Below are 15,396 nucleotides of genomic sequence, written 5' to 3'. Positions count from 1 at the left end.
CGCTTACTCAGCCTAATTACGATAGCTGCCACAGTCTCGTTGATTCAACAAAACTCGTCCAGCTTGCCAGCTACATACTGATTAATGAAAAAACCCAACAAATAGTTTTCATCTGTCCGCTAAACCAACATAGCACAGTGCGTGCCCACCCTTTAATACTGTATGCTCCTCACCTGTCCTTCTAACCTCACTAAGCCCATAGATATCCCATTTAATACCCCCTAGTTCCTCCAACAGCACTGCTAGGCTAGCATCCCTGGACAGGGTTCTAGCGTTAAATTTTGCCGCGTTCGATTTCAAATGACAGCCTCTACGGAGCCAGAGATCCTTAGCACCCTCCGCTGCGTCACAAGTCTGACCACCGCCTTGGTCAGTACCTCCGCAGCCGCTGCAGACTGAGGGCCAAGGATTAATCGGTTAGTTCACAGAAGCTTGTGGCCAAGTACTATACAAGGTCGCCAAATTCTTTTCTTGTGAGGGGGTGAATTGTGGAGTTTGATCATCAAGACCAGGCCGCAACCCAGTCCTGGTTATGCAATTCCATCGACACGCGGAGTGTTGTTTTTTTTCAAACCCAGTCGAGAATAGCGCGGCCCCGGGATTCAAACCCTGGCCCTTCGCGCGCGAGGAGAATGCTCTACTTCTACGCCTTCGGTTCCTCACATCGCTGCATTACGTGGGTGCGTAGAGGCTAGGTTGCATCAACACACCCATATATGCGGATTTCGCCATTCTGTGCTCACCATTTTTCTTTTTCGGGCAGTACCAGTTTAGTGTAAATGAACATAATTAAAATATTTTAACTGCGACCGGCCCAGTGGGGCAGGTTACTCACATCCCAGTGGGTAGGTCTGCCCCAGCCACGGTGGGCAAGATGTGGCAACCTCACGACACATGACATCCCTCGAACATAATTATTTATTTCCACCTGCCATGGTCAGCAGGTTGCTCACTGTTCGTTTGGTAGGTTTTTAAATATGTTGAACAGGATGTGATTACGTAACAAGGTCACCTGACCTCTCTCGACCACCACCTCATTTTCGTAACAAGGACGGACGCACGCCGGCTCTTCTCGAGTGCGGGAGCTCTACAGCAATCCCAGCATTATATGTCTTAGATGCATTCTTAGAGATTTATGCTTGTAACCGTAACATAAGTAAGCTGCTTTTCAGTTCGAAAATAACACTGGCTAGTAGCTCTTCATATCGCGCTTGATTGTAAACTTTTGCGTAAAAGCATTCGTATTATGCCGCCATCGTGAGTAATCGCACACTGAAATAACTCCCACTAACCATTCAGAAAGGTGCAGATACGGTGCCTTTGTTACCAACGCACTAATCCTAAATTATATACAATAGTTGTTCATACTACCCTCGCACCGTCTCACTATCAATAGGTTTCACCACAAGCCATCGGTATAAGGGTTTAGCAGTTGATTAGTGGGAAAGGCAAGGCGAGTGGGAGTTAAGTGCCGTAGAGCAGTGCATCGACTGTGGCGGCGGGTGGACGGGCAGCCACTTGGCTAATGAGGGCAATGATGACGTGGCCGATAGAGGTGTGTCCGGAGTGGGGCAGGGGAAGTTTCCGTTCCACACTTGGACTGGAGGCTGAACTTCAAGACTGACCAAAAAACCCACACAGGATACAGTAGCAATGCTTTCCTGCTTTCACAGGAAAAACGAACCGTAAAGGACCGAATTGGTAACAAAATTTGAGGGGGGGAGGAGGGGCGACAAGATTATTGCTTCGTTCATGACGTGTGCTCTCACATTGACTTCCCTATGCAGCGCCGTTGCCTTTGCGTAAATATGTTGCATTGGAATACTTCCTGAGGTTCAGTTCCTGAACTGCCAGCATTCATGTATAAAGTTTGTCAAATGTAAGAAGCCATGAGTGCTCCCTTATGTAAATTTGAGTAGAACGCCAACTAAATAAAAAGACGCAGGTTTGGTTGGGTTTTATAACCTCCCAAAGAGACTCGGGCTAAGAGGAACGGTGTAGTGAAGAGCTCCGCAAATTTTAACCATCTTGGGTTCTTCACGTGCACTGACATCGCAAAGTACAGGGGCCTCTACCATTTCGCCTCCATCGAAATTCGACCGCTGCGGATGGAATCCAACCCGCGTCTTTCGGGTCAGCAGCCGAGCACAGTTGCCACTGAGCCACAACGGCGGCTGCTTTGTACAAGGCTGTTTTGGGCATAACGAACTTTCGCTCCGAGGGTTCGTGTTGCCTCTCTTTAAAATGAGTTTTGTTAGTGTATTCAGCTGTGCAAATTCTTGCTAAATCGGGATGAGTGTAAGTTTTGGCAAGGCCATCATGGTGCGCATTGCGTGCCTATTTATTGTTGCAAACTCCGCCCATTGTCGCCCCATGGGTTGTTGCAACTGGTCCTGGTAGCGTATCCTGGGTTGAAGCACCGATTATACTACATCAAACCTTGCAATCTCTATTCGTGATCCTCCTCCCCTAGACGAAATGCATTTGATCAAGTTCAAGAAAGTCACTGTTGCTGCTTTGATCCTATTGGGGCCATTGTGTTCCTCTGCCAGATTTATGAATGTCTAGGCCAAGGACTCTCAACTTGTATACTTCTTGTAATGCCTGATTTCAAGTCATTAGCATTACTCTCTTAGTTGCCAATTGCTTTCCTCCATTTTTGTTTGCAGCATGAATGTAGCTACACTTTCGTAATGACAGTTCGTAAACAATGAACTGCACCTCTGGTATTTCAGCTAATGTCCACGCAACTAGTATCAGTGGGAAATTAAATAGCAGATGTGCCAAAACTGAACGTTGTGGCACGCCTCTGATGTCGAATTACCAATTTATTGCCCGTTTATCCGGACAGGAAACGTCCTGTCTTTGAGCAGATTATGGACCGCTTTATGGAATGTAGGAAAATGCCCATACGTTTCATGTTATGAAGGCTCTTGGCATCTAACACGTTGTCTAATGCCTTTCCCACGTCCATAGCCGCCACAATGCGTAAAAGGTGGCTATGAGGCCACATATGTATGACCTTTTCAGCCACTATAGCAAACGCAGTTTCAGTGCCAAGGCGTGTACGGAATCCAATTGCTGAGCAATGTATTTTCGTTCTTTTTCCAAACACCCTATTAGGCGCGTGGCAGTCATCTTTTAATAGATCTTGCAAATTGTGGGCGTTCTCGAGATAGGCCGCAAAGTGGGCAGGAATGTAGGAGGCTACCAAACCTTTTGTATTGGGACCACCGCCGAGTGTTTTCAATCGAGTGGAATTTCTCCTCCTTATCATACCTCGTTTATAACGTCCAACAGGCTGTCAACTGCGTCTTCTAAGTTTTCGCAGAACCCACAAGGGACATCATAATGTCCAGGCGTAGTTTTGCCACCCCTGTCTTTGATAGCAGAATATAACTATAATTTGGTAAATTGTGATGTTATACCCGTTTTATACACCTCGTCCTCTGTCGGTGAATGGGTCGGGTACTCTGCATAATTCGTGAATAAAAGAACTGAGGCGTGATCTGCAGATTCTTCTGGCTTTAGCTGTAAGGTGAGTCTAATACTCTGTGCATGAGCTTTGATCTGCATTCCCTTTTCCATGCCGCAGAAAGCCTTTCATAGGGCCTTTTGGTCGTCCCTGAGCACAACGACTTCATCAGTTGTCCGACTTTTATGAACCAGCTGCCTTTCATAACGGCGCGTCTGTGCCACGGATTCTTCGCTCAGACACGTGTACACTTCCTGGTAGATACGGAATTCCTTTGTGGTTATAAAACGCAATTCTATTGACCCTGTAAGGAGTGCAATCGCAGGACTTATGATGCGTCACCAAATGTGACGAAGGCCTTTCAACGACTTATGTTCCGACAAGCGTCATTCAAGCACCGGCCCATTTCCGGCCTATATATGGACACACGAGAGCGGAACTCGGTATGCTACTCAAAAAGTGCACTGGACACCTTATATGCTGTGACTCACACCACATCTTTCCGTCTTAGTGTGAATATCTGTGTTTCTTTTCAAGGAAGCAGATATCTTATTCAGTTTTTACAGAGCGAAAAATACTGCCGTGGATCTGGATTTACCAACCACCTCCTTCGGTCAGTGGAACAGCCTGATAAGGTATGGCTCTACTGCCACTCTTTTCCTCGACTCAGGCGTGTTGTTTTCAACCTCTTTCTTTTTATCTGACTTCATTCTTTGAAGCAGCATAGTGCATATCTTTGAAGAAGCCTATTACCAGGACATTTTCGATGAATGCTGCTGCTCTACATTGATGGTTTGGTTTATGGGGATTTAACGTCCCAAAGCAATTCAGGCTATGAGGGACGCCGTAGTGAAGGGCTCCAGAAATTTAGACCACCTGGGGTTCTTTAACGTGCACGGACACCCTACAGTACAGGGGCCTCTAGAATTTAGCTTCCACCGAAATTCGACCACCGCGGCCGAGATCGAACCCGCGTCTTTCGGGTCAGCAGCCGAGCGCCACATCCACTGAGCCACCGTGGCATCGTTGATCTACATTGAGCCCTTTTTACTGTGAAGCGTGTGTTACCCTCGTGAATATAGGGCTTACTGACTTCTACTCCTAAGCAAGCCATGGCGATCCCGTTTTTTACCAGCTTCGAGCGATTGGAGTCGAAATGAAGCAAATGTTCTTCAGTCCTTGGTGCATAGCGCCAACACACTTTGTTAGCTTGAAACTTGAAATTCAGGTTCAGACACAGCTGATTGCTCGTATCAGGCAGTTCATAATAAATATTTTTTCCGGCGCCATGATAGGAAACACTTTCATTATTTTCACAACTTCAAGTGCAGTATCCACTTTGTGTAATTATATGCGGCTCAACATCATTGCGACCCTTGAGCCGATGGAAATACAGAACAGGTGTGCGTACATGTCACCTCCTCAGGCCACCAAAGTACTCCCCCAATACAAAGACAGCAACCGAAAAAGTTCAACCAAAACCACTAACTCTATTCATTATTTTAAGCTAGTATTCTTTGAGGTATCTATTAAGTAAAGGATGAGGGTGACAATCTTGAAAATGCATGCAACACCATGCCGGAATTCAATCACCTTGTCCTGAATTTTCAAGTTGGAAAGGTAACTTCCTTTCAAAGACGATGAATGCTTTTTTGGGAACTGGAATTAACGTACTGCCAGGCTTCATGTTCAGACACTATCAGTCGAAATTGGATGTCCGCTTTCTGACTTTTAGCAGGTTGAGCTCTTGGAACTCAACCTGTTCAATGTCTATAAAGCGGTAAAAAAACGCCTTCAGTTCGAAGCATTCTCCCCGCTAAGATTCGCATAGCGATTATCCAATTCAGAGCGATAATGACTGAACATGAAACCTGGCAGTGCCATGTTTCCGCTTTCTTAAAATAACATTTATTGGTTTTAAACGTGACCCTTTCTCATGAATCAAAAATCAAAACACTGACACAAGGTGCGCGAGGCAAGAAAAAATGGTTGAGTAGTTCACAAAGCAGTGCCAGCAGAGCATGTAGCTGTTACGCTCATTTCATTTATCCTGGACTCTTCAAACATAACCAGACATAGTGGCTGCACCATCAAAGCAAACAGAACTTAGTTACACCTGCGAAACTTCACGACTACTAAGGACATGCTAAATGCGTAAAATATTCAGCAGCTCTCAACAGTGATGGGTCTTTCAAGGGCACCGAGAACTAACTCGGGGCTGTTCTTCACTTCGCAACAGTATCGAAGTGCAGGAGACGTCTGCTAGTGTGCTCCGCAGTACTCCTTTCATCGCATATAAAGGACGTTTTCTTCCCTTGCAGGCATCCCACAAGTGAAGATATCATCGGAGCGTAGATATGCTATAATGTCGTTATGTACTCGGTTCTTAAGGTATGTAGCATTTTTAGCCCAGAATTGAAGTGATTTGCCAACTTACGATCGCACTTCATGAGAAGAGCGACGACGTCTATGAAGATACATTTCTACGAGTTCAAGTTGCTTTCATCATGACCTTTAAAGAGACCGCCGCTCTTTACAAGCGAAACTGCGATCGCCGGAATGCGCGGGTGTACTTCCCTATTTTGTTTGTTTTTCTCGTCCAGAGTGCCATGTCTGCGATACCCTTTTAAAGGGTTTCAGCAATCGGCTTAGATGTTCTGTAAGTATTTCCGGACGCATTTCTGTTTAGATGCTTTAAGACTTTCTCATGCGCTTGAATATCGCTACTGCCGTTTTCCACGTTCTGCGAATTGTGGGTACGATGGTTAAATCAGAATGTGTCAACACGGCACCTCTTGGGTGGAAAGCAATACAGGAAAAGGAAAACGCAGCAACATTTTTCGCGTTGCACTCAAGCCATAGAGCACATATACCAATTTGAGTAAAACGTACACATGCTATTTTACCGCAGCGGTGGCCAAGTGGTTGAGCATCCGCCTCGCATGCGGGAGGTGCGGGGTTCGATCCCCAGTGCCGCCGGGTACCCACCGGTGATACAATGGGTACAAGCTTTCCCCTGGCCTGGTGCTAGGCTTATTTAGGGTGAAATGCTTGGGAAATGGGTCTTCGACCCCACCTTGAGAATTTGAAAAACACCTTGTGCCATGGCGCTCTTTGGCCATAGATGCCCTTGCGCCATAAAAATCCATCATCATCATCAACACATGCTATTTAATTACTGAGACTTTGGGTAGGCATCGAGATTACGTATGAATGTCCCCCGCATATATTTATCATGCCTTCTAAATGCGTAGGTAAGCAATCGCCCTGACGGGCCTACGCCGGAATCAGAGCTGATTGCTCTTTTTGGAGAGTTTCAGAGCTCTTCAGCGTTTTCGTGACGAGTTTCATCAGGATAGCGTTCATCCCTGCAATGAAAAATTCCAGGGGACATTTAAGCTTCGCATTAAGGGTAGGACGCGACAGCTAGTTGGTTTTGCCCATATATGCGGAATCAGTAATTATCTACTTAACATTCATAGACCACTGGGAGTTCTTATACCACTCCTGGAGCAGTGGTGCAGCGGTTAAGCGATGCGCCACTACCCTGCGCTGGCAGTTTCTGCCAAATGGGGAAACTTGTGCTATCCAGGTTGTCCTTCCCAAGCAACCTCTAGAAACCAGTCTTTAACTGCCATCTGCCATGATCTGCAGTTGCTCACAATCCGATGAGTATAGTTGTGATGACGCCACAGAGTTAGCGATCTGGGTGGCCCACATGCCCTTTGGGTTGCTTCTCCGGAAGTTTTTTAGTATTTTTCACTCTTGGTCAACAATGCCGGAGACGACGCCGTAATTTCTGCAACACGAGCTTCTTAACGCTATGGCGTTAATATGGTGCCTCTCCTGTTGATTGGCAACCGTCGCTTCGCTGTGTACAAATGATGCCCTGTAGCAAATCATTGCCCGCGCGTGCCACTTTTAAGATGGCGCATTTGATCTAGACAGCGCTAAATGCTGCATACAAAGGACAACGGCATTAAAAATTATTCTCAATGCACTGTCTGCACTGGCGTCTATCGGCAGCGCCTCACTCTGACTCCCATTTGTTTAAACTGAATTTTATAGCACCCTCCATATGCTCTATTTGCAGGCCTGCGATTGTGCATGGTCCCCTAAAGCGCAGTATTTTATTACGCGATGCTTGGAGTCAAATCTTTAATGCCGTAACTTACGTGGTCAAAGACTACAGGTAGCACTCAAAGCTCCTGTAAAGGTACCAAGTCCGGTCCGCTGACAAAGAGTAAACAGGAATACTAAAAAAAGGCAAAATTCTGCAGCACAACCAGTTAATAACAGCAAAAATTCAGAGACGCAGCTTCAGTATTTTGGGGGAGAAAGTCAGCTTCGTCCCGGCTCCGGCATACGATTGCTCTCCAACATTAATTGGTTACAGATGCCTAACATTAAGTTTACCGAATGAGGTAAGAAGATCCTGACAATACTACTTTGTTATTCACCACCATTAGGCTTCGGACAAAGCCCCGGAATGAATTCCAACTGTTATGTGAATGACTTTCAGATGAGTGAACTTTGGTCGCAAAGGCGCGAATTCTTCTGTCATGCACGACTAAATAAAGCTACTCTTTGTTAAGCGTAACAAGCCTAAGTGTAACCAGCTACTCTTCAAATTCATAACCAGCAAGAATTTGCTCAAACTAGGAGTCCTATGTTCTGTAAGCGATGGAATTGAACTTTCTGCGCGTGGCCACCAGCTTTGGCAACTGATTGCCCTATGTTTTATCCCCAGTGGAACTAAACTTTCTTCACACGGTCTAGAATCAAGTTGAAGCTTATCAGCATAGACAAAGCATTTTATTTCCATCTTGCATGGTCAAAATCACACTGATATCATCTTTTATAGGGGAGAATTACTTCCTCTGCTGCCAAGACGTGCGTGCGAACGCAAAAGCGCTGCCATAAGTTATAGGTGTGGTTGTGGAAGGGACCAGAAAGAAAATTTGTGTTTACAGAGAGGCTTCTGTCAGAAACCACAGAGACGTTTCAATAAGAATAGCACTGCAGAAGGCTTGTTGACCATATACTAGAGGCTAGACGTGCATGCATTTAAGTCGCGCAAATGGCCACTAATTTTAATCACTGGAAGCTCGTAACAACAACGCGAAAATGTCAAGAATGTTAGAACAATGCGATGTTATAACAATGCAACTGAACACCACTATATTCCTGTAGTTATGTAGTTGTGATATATAGTAGAAACACCAATTATTTCATATTTGCTATTGCATTACACCTACAGCATTTTACTTGCATGGCAGTGTGGGTTAGCCTTTGAAAGAATCCGTTAGAGACCATCCACGCACGATTTGAAAGCGAGGTTTGTTTCAGTGCAGCCTAAACGCAATCTAGAACTGGATCATTCCACGCCAAACGTATCATGCATTGCGTTCTTCTCGTCCTGAATTCTTCAATAAAATTTAAAAGCTATTCATCGCCCATAGAGCGTAATTTGTCTTGGTGTTTTTGCTAGAAAATGTTGCACTCATGTGACATTCTTTCAATGTTACACACAAGTCCAACAACCTAAGTCTTGTTCAAAATTTACCAACATTTGGTCTTTTTTCTCTACGTTCGGGCTATCGTAGCGAAAGCTACACTGGCCACGAACTTGCGATTTCTCTTTGGCGGTATTCTTTGGAGGCACAGAGACAGACTTTGAGCCGTTTCCTAGCAGCCGCCGCAGCTGGGCGGACGCCGCTCTTCTGGCAAGACGTCAAACCACGCGCCACGGCGCGGAACCGCCTTTACCCTTACCCGCCCTTAACCACAAACAAACGTTTTCGGTGGCGGCATATATGGGAGCCACTGCAACCCCCGCACACTCACTAAAAAAAAAACTGTGTCGAAGATGGGAATCGAACCAGGACCTTTGGCGTTAGAGGCGGAGACGGTACCACTCCTCCACGAAGGCTCTGTTTTTAGTGAATGGAAATAGTGCCGCAAAGAAAATTCTAAGCACGCTTACGCCGCAAAACAGCAGGCCACTTTACCCCTGCATGACCCCTCCTTCCAAAATATTAAATGTTTGGGAGGGACACACATGCATCCAGGTAGGGGAACCAGCTAGGGGAAGTTCCTGCAAGGCCCCCAGTAGCACAAACGGAGCTCTGAATTGCGGGCCCTTGGGGGCCCTGCACGGGCTGCCCACAGGGGCCCGACGTGGGATATGTGCGGGATTTGCAACTCGGCATCGGGGGGGGGGGGGGGGGACCCACAAGGGCAGCCCAGTGGGCTTACTGCATAGCCCCACGCAGCTCCGCGCTGGATCCCCTTGGGCTAGCCCGTTCCGGGCCCACGCGGGCTAGCCCGTTCCGGGCCCACGCGGGCTAGCCCATTACGGGCCCACGTGGGCTAGCCCGTCCCGGGCCCACGTGGGCTAGCCCGTCCCAATTTCCCTTGAGCTAGTCTGTTCTGGTCACAGTAGCCTTCTTAGGAGACACTTGCGGGAAGTCAACAAAGGTAACCCATATAGAACCCATAGCCTTTGGGCCCACCGACCCAATTAGACTTAAGGCCCACCTGCCAACCAAGAGAGGATTTCTTCACTTCAGTATTTTTTGTGTACATATTACTACTGAAATTACATTCCAGATATCTGACAATACAATGCAAGTAAGAATTCTTATTTATTTGTTTTTGCAATGCATACGTTGGGCATTAAAAAAATGCCTCAATTACTGGGGTGAAGGGTCCACCCCCGTCATCCGAGCCCTCCGACCGCCATCCCGGTCTCTCGCCCCACGCAGAAATGCTGCCACTCTGTTATTGATGCCTTCAATGGTGGCTGTAGGTATTCTGCGCTGCACAGCAGCTGTAAAAGTGAACAAATAAACACACATATCAAACTGATATCCGGTATGGTGGATAAAAATCACTTTGCACAGTATTACAGTCACATCTTCCAGGAAATGCTTCATAACCGTATGCAATGCTACAATGTGCAATGCTTGAAATATCAGCAAATTTTTTTTGCTATTAATATCTGTAACCATAATAAGCATAAATTTCCATAATAAGAATTACCAAAAGGTGCATGAGTCATTAAACGACAATAGACACCTAAATTTATTGCGTGTTTTCTTCTGTCAAACGATGCGTTAGATAAAAAAAATACATATATTACCGGGTAGTATTTGCCTACAGCCCCGCTAAATAATTTATAATTGAATTTCTTCTCTTATGTTGTTTTGGCTTCATCGACCGAATGACGACTGTCGTCAAGTTGATGTTTTGGTCACATGATGCAACTAAAAAAACTAATACAATCGCTGATATGTAGTTTTTATTCCCTACAACATTTAATCCAGCCTCTTCCAAGACCTGGAAGGACAAAAATTATCTGTCAGCAATAATATAACCAATTTTTTATGCCTCATGTGAATTAAACACCAACTACACGTCGCAGTCATCGTTCGACTGATGAAACGAAAACAACGTCAAGAAGAAATTCAATTATGAATTATTTAGTGGTCGTACATGTATACGAATGCCTAATCCGTCATTTGAAAGAAGAAAACACACAAGCAAAAATTCAGTACCTATAGTTCTTTATATATGGATGCCTACTCAGTAATCGAAAACGGAAGTGCTGAAAACCACACCAGGTGGATTGAATGTAGCTTTTTCCTGCAATTAGATGGTGTGCTCACAAAATGTCTATAATCTTCAGAAGATTCCCATGTACTCACCAACAATTGCACTGTACAGCCGAAGATTCTTAAAACTTTGTTTTTCACCCCGCCCCTCCAATGTGTACCTGAGGGCCACAGGAGTTTTTACTACAGTCTTCATGATAAGTCTTGTTGTCTCATCAGTCGTCTCGCCCCCGATAAGTGCCAGCTTTCTGACCTGAAATAGATTATACACATTATACAAAGCAAACTATATGCCATTAAAACCCTACAATGAATCTTTAATAAAGCTCCGTCTTAGAGTAACCATGTGGAAGTCAACAAAAAATCAGAATCATGTAGAACAGGGTCATACAGAGGACTCAAACAGACTTATGATCACAGGGGTGTGATCTCTCAGCCTAATGATAACAGAATTTTCTGTTGTCTTCTATACGCCCGTCTTTGCATCATCATATGAACTTCCTTTTATGCATGACTCAATGGCATATGCTTGCCAAACAATAAGATAAGGGGGAAAAAGTGAAGCCATTACTTTAAGGCCACCTTGAACCACGACAAGATTGTAGCGTGGAGCTACATGAGTGATGTAAGCACATAACAGTCAGCTGCAACTATGCACAGCAAGGCTAACACTTGTGCTAATTTCTTGTAGTAGGCTAGGTATTATCTACAGCAAATCCTCATTCAACTACATTTGTACAAAATGAAGCTTTCAGGTCTACAAATCCAAATGCAACATGAGGAAATTTATTTCGAAGTCCCAACTTAATCTGAAGTGGGCTCACCATATGTAGAAGGCTCAAATTAAACTACACCTGAACAAAACACTATGCATCAAAATAATATTAAAAGGAATCAATATGTTGCCAGTAGTTCATAGGCACAATTGAAAGAAATGCAATACTAAGGCAAATATTAATTCAGACTACTTTTCTATGCTCACGATGCAAATAACTGAATAGTATTGCCCTCTCCGAAAAAGAACTCGCATATTTGTGCACTTCTATTCGACGACCACGGCTCGATTGGCATGCATATAAGTTTAAAGCGTTCGCAATAAAGAATTGTTAGAAGTTCAAAGCTCGTCCTTGTCTGTCTACTCTGCCGTCTTTTGTCCGCTGCTATGCCTGTAATTCACGCTAACCTGCTGCAACAACAGCAGTGATCCACACGTTAGTAAATCAGCAAAGCGCAGCTGCACACTGCTGTGCTGCACATTTTTTCAACACTCAATGGCAAGTCACTCGTTTACTTTTTTTAAGGCACTTAACTATCCGCACCTGCAGGTTAATCTTGCTTCCACATGCATGGTTCAGTCGTTCTCCTACTGTTCCATATCTGTGCATGCACCACATGCTACTCTTCATAGCTTGTGCAATGCACTCTCCTCTCATGCAAAGCTGCCACCAGTATCGTGCCACACTGAGAAAAAGACCATAGAGGCCCTTCCTATTCTGGAAAAATTCTCTTTTGAAGCTTTCAAATTTTTGCACATAATGAAGCACTTCACAGAGCTCTGGAAAATCATTGCCGTGCACTTTTCATGTCAAAACCAGGCAACAATGTTTCAGCTCCTTGCAGAACAACTTTACAAATTGTTTTCTTAGGTTTTCTCTTTTCTTTCTGGTGTTTTGCACACCGAAATAATGAGCTTTCACTGCATATTTTTTTGCACAGCACCAAGTTTCTCCTACACCGCATTTCGGCTTATGCTACAAAGATATGATCTGCAGAACAAATCTGCAGAACAACACTGCAAAAGCTCATTAAATCTTTTTATTTTTTTATTTTATTATAGATACCTCAAGGGCCTTTGGGTGAGGGCTTTACATGAGGGGACTGTAAGGGGACTGTAAAAAAAAACTCAAATTGTCATATGACCCCCAACAAAACTGACAAGAACTACTTGCACCAGAGTAAATTTATACATTGGAAGACTGAGCAATGGTTGCCCTCGTTTGGGATGAGAACAACATAAAAATGGCTATTTTTCGCATTTCCATCAATATTTTGTGCGCACTGTTACGAGTAAAAGCCGAACGTCTAACTTGTAACGACCTCCCCAGAATCTTTCAGGGTGCAATGCTGTAGTGGCGTGGCGTCACGGCTGCGTCTCGTGCGAACAGGCTTCACCACACAACGCACAAAATGACACTTGACGAGTGCACAGTTTGGAATGATGAAAGAACCACACAGATGGAAGCGAGGAAAATGCGCAGTGCCGGCAATCAGCGTTTGAAACAGCATTCAGCTGAGCCTGGATAGCTCACTGATGGACGTCTGATAGCTTCTGTTGCCACGGGCTAGCATGAAGCTCATAAATGCAAAACCGTAACTATGAGGTCACCCTATTCTCGGAGATGAGGCCATTCATTTTTCATCATGCGTGCAGTTGTGTGCATGTCACAGATGCGTACTGAACTCTGCAGCATGCATTTCAGGTTTAGGGAGGGCCACCTTGATGATTGCTTACCGTGCCGATCATACCTGGATGGAGCTAACCTTAAGAGCTCGTTCAAATTAACCGTTGCGAAACCCATAGCGTCCAAATAGGCAGGCTTTCAAAGATATGGCCGTTAGCCAGGACCATGCTGGCAGTTCAAATTTTTCGGGTTTATGAATTAATGGGAGTCGAATTAACCAGTAAAAGTTGAAAGTCTCAGATGTTACACGGAAGCAGGCAGCTGCTGCCACGGTCGCTGCCCCCTCTGTCCCTGCCCTCTGGCACTTATGGCTGCCGTGCCGGTCATGGCACTCGTTTTTGTCAAACAGTTTTATGGTTCTACCTTCTCTTTGCATTTTAGAGGAAATGTACCCTTGTGATATGACTGACTAGGCCGCTATATCACGGGGACACTTCTCCAGCCCTGTGCCAGGCGCCAGGCTATTCAGGGTGTGGCACGGAAGAGTTAGAACTAACCATGGCAGAATTTATCGCGTTCGAATTAAGAGGCTTTATTATTACATATATGCTGCTACGGAGCTTAGCTGCACCAAGTAGTACAGTTCAAATTATTTAAAAATCTGTTTTAATGACCTATGAACTAACGAGCTTTTACTGGAACTACTTCAAGACTTGCCCCCTATATTTCTAACATCACTTGAGAAGACAAAGGACAGCAAACGTTTTCTTACCAGAAGAGCCCTCTGGTCTTTATCTGCCAAAACCTCTTCAATGTCTGCCAGTTTTTCCAGTGACGTCGCTACCATCACTGTATCGCGTCCGGTTTCCATGTCTAGAGTGGCAGAATAGTTTTCCTTTAACTCCTTGATATCGCTACGAATCTCCAGCAGCAGCTTCACGATGTGATGATTAAAGCCTAGAAAAAAAACACTTGCCTAAATAAGAGAGCATGAATTCAACTGAAAGAATAGCTGGACTAAGCAAATACATCAATAGTGTACATACAGATGACTCATTAATTTTAACTGATCTTATTGAACCTTTCTTGGTACAAACTTCTGGTTTACTCAAGTAGAACCTTTGTTCCCATCGACAAGTGCAATGGTCTTATTAAAACAAAATTTAAAGCAAGGGTTCGGTTGCCTTCAAGTTCAAATTATTAAAGGGACCAACAATGGACCAAAATATGTCATGAGATTATGGTGGAAATGAAATATAATAAACTGCAGAGGGCCCCTACTGAAGGTGTGCAACACGGGCTGCACTGTCATGAAACATCCTGCTCAGCAGGGTCTGAACTAAGCGCTTGGCTATTGGCACAGAATATTTTTCAGGTGGTGACCACTACCGCTTGCCTCATTCTTTTTGGCGCCATCATTGTCATTACTAAACTGTCAATAAAATCCCGTTGTTTTCTCTTGAACAGCTATTTACTTAGCTCCCACATGTGAAGCATTCTGTATGACCAAATAGCTAGACACATGCCTTGCAGGCTTTCTTGGCATACAAATGTCTGCTTAGACGACAAGCCTGCAAAAGATTATGAAGTTGCATTTAAATAATTATTAGTAAAGTTACCGGAATCAAGCACATTGGCCAAGTGAGGCCGACTACTACAGTAAACACCCGCATACAACACGAGCCTTCTTTCCAGAATGTACCATGTCAAACTTGCAGCTCACATCCAATGCAGATCCAAGCAATTTTCAGTTCAAGTTTGTAGATCCACTTTCATAATATTCAGTGCTAACATCATAAGGCTTCCAATGAAAGGAGCCCTTATCTAGTAGTATTTTCGGTACCTAGTTTCTACCAATTTAGACGCTTTGATTTTAATGACTTTTAATCACGTTATCGCAAGC

The 15,396-nt window shown here is 44.6% G+C and overlaps 1 protein-coding gene across 1 annotated transcript; it reads right to left on the bottom strand.

Moving 5' to 3' along the window:
- Window positions 1–10,170: 10,170 nt before the first annotated feature.
- On the bottom strand, window positions 10,171–14,421 carry LOC144119999 (uncharacterized). The gene is made up of 3 exons (XM_077652487.1): window positions 14,266–14,421; window positions 11,185–11,344; window positions 10,171–10,307 (listed from the first exon to the last, which is right to left on the bottom strand). Exons 1-3 carry the CDS (start codon window positions 14,362–14,364, stop codon window positions 10,171–10,173), a joined length of 396 nt encoding a protein of 131 aa, XP_077508613.1. The 5' UTR covers window positions 14,365–14,421.
- Between the last annotated feature and the right edge of the window lie 975 nt (window positions 14,422–15,396).

Source organism: Amblyomma americanum, chromosome 2 (genome assembly GCF_052857255.1).
Source record: "Amblyomma americanum isolate KBUSLIRL-KWMA chromosome 2, ASM5285725v1, whole genome shotgun sequence".
NCBI lineage: Eukaryota > Metazoa > Arthropoda > Arachnida > Ixodida > Ixodidae > Amblyomma > Amblyomma americanum.
This window is presented reverse-complemented; position numbering and strand designations above follow the sequence as displayed.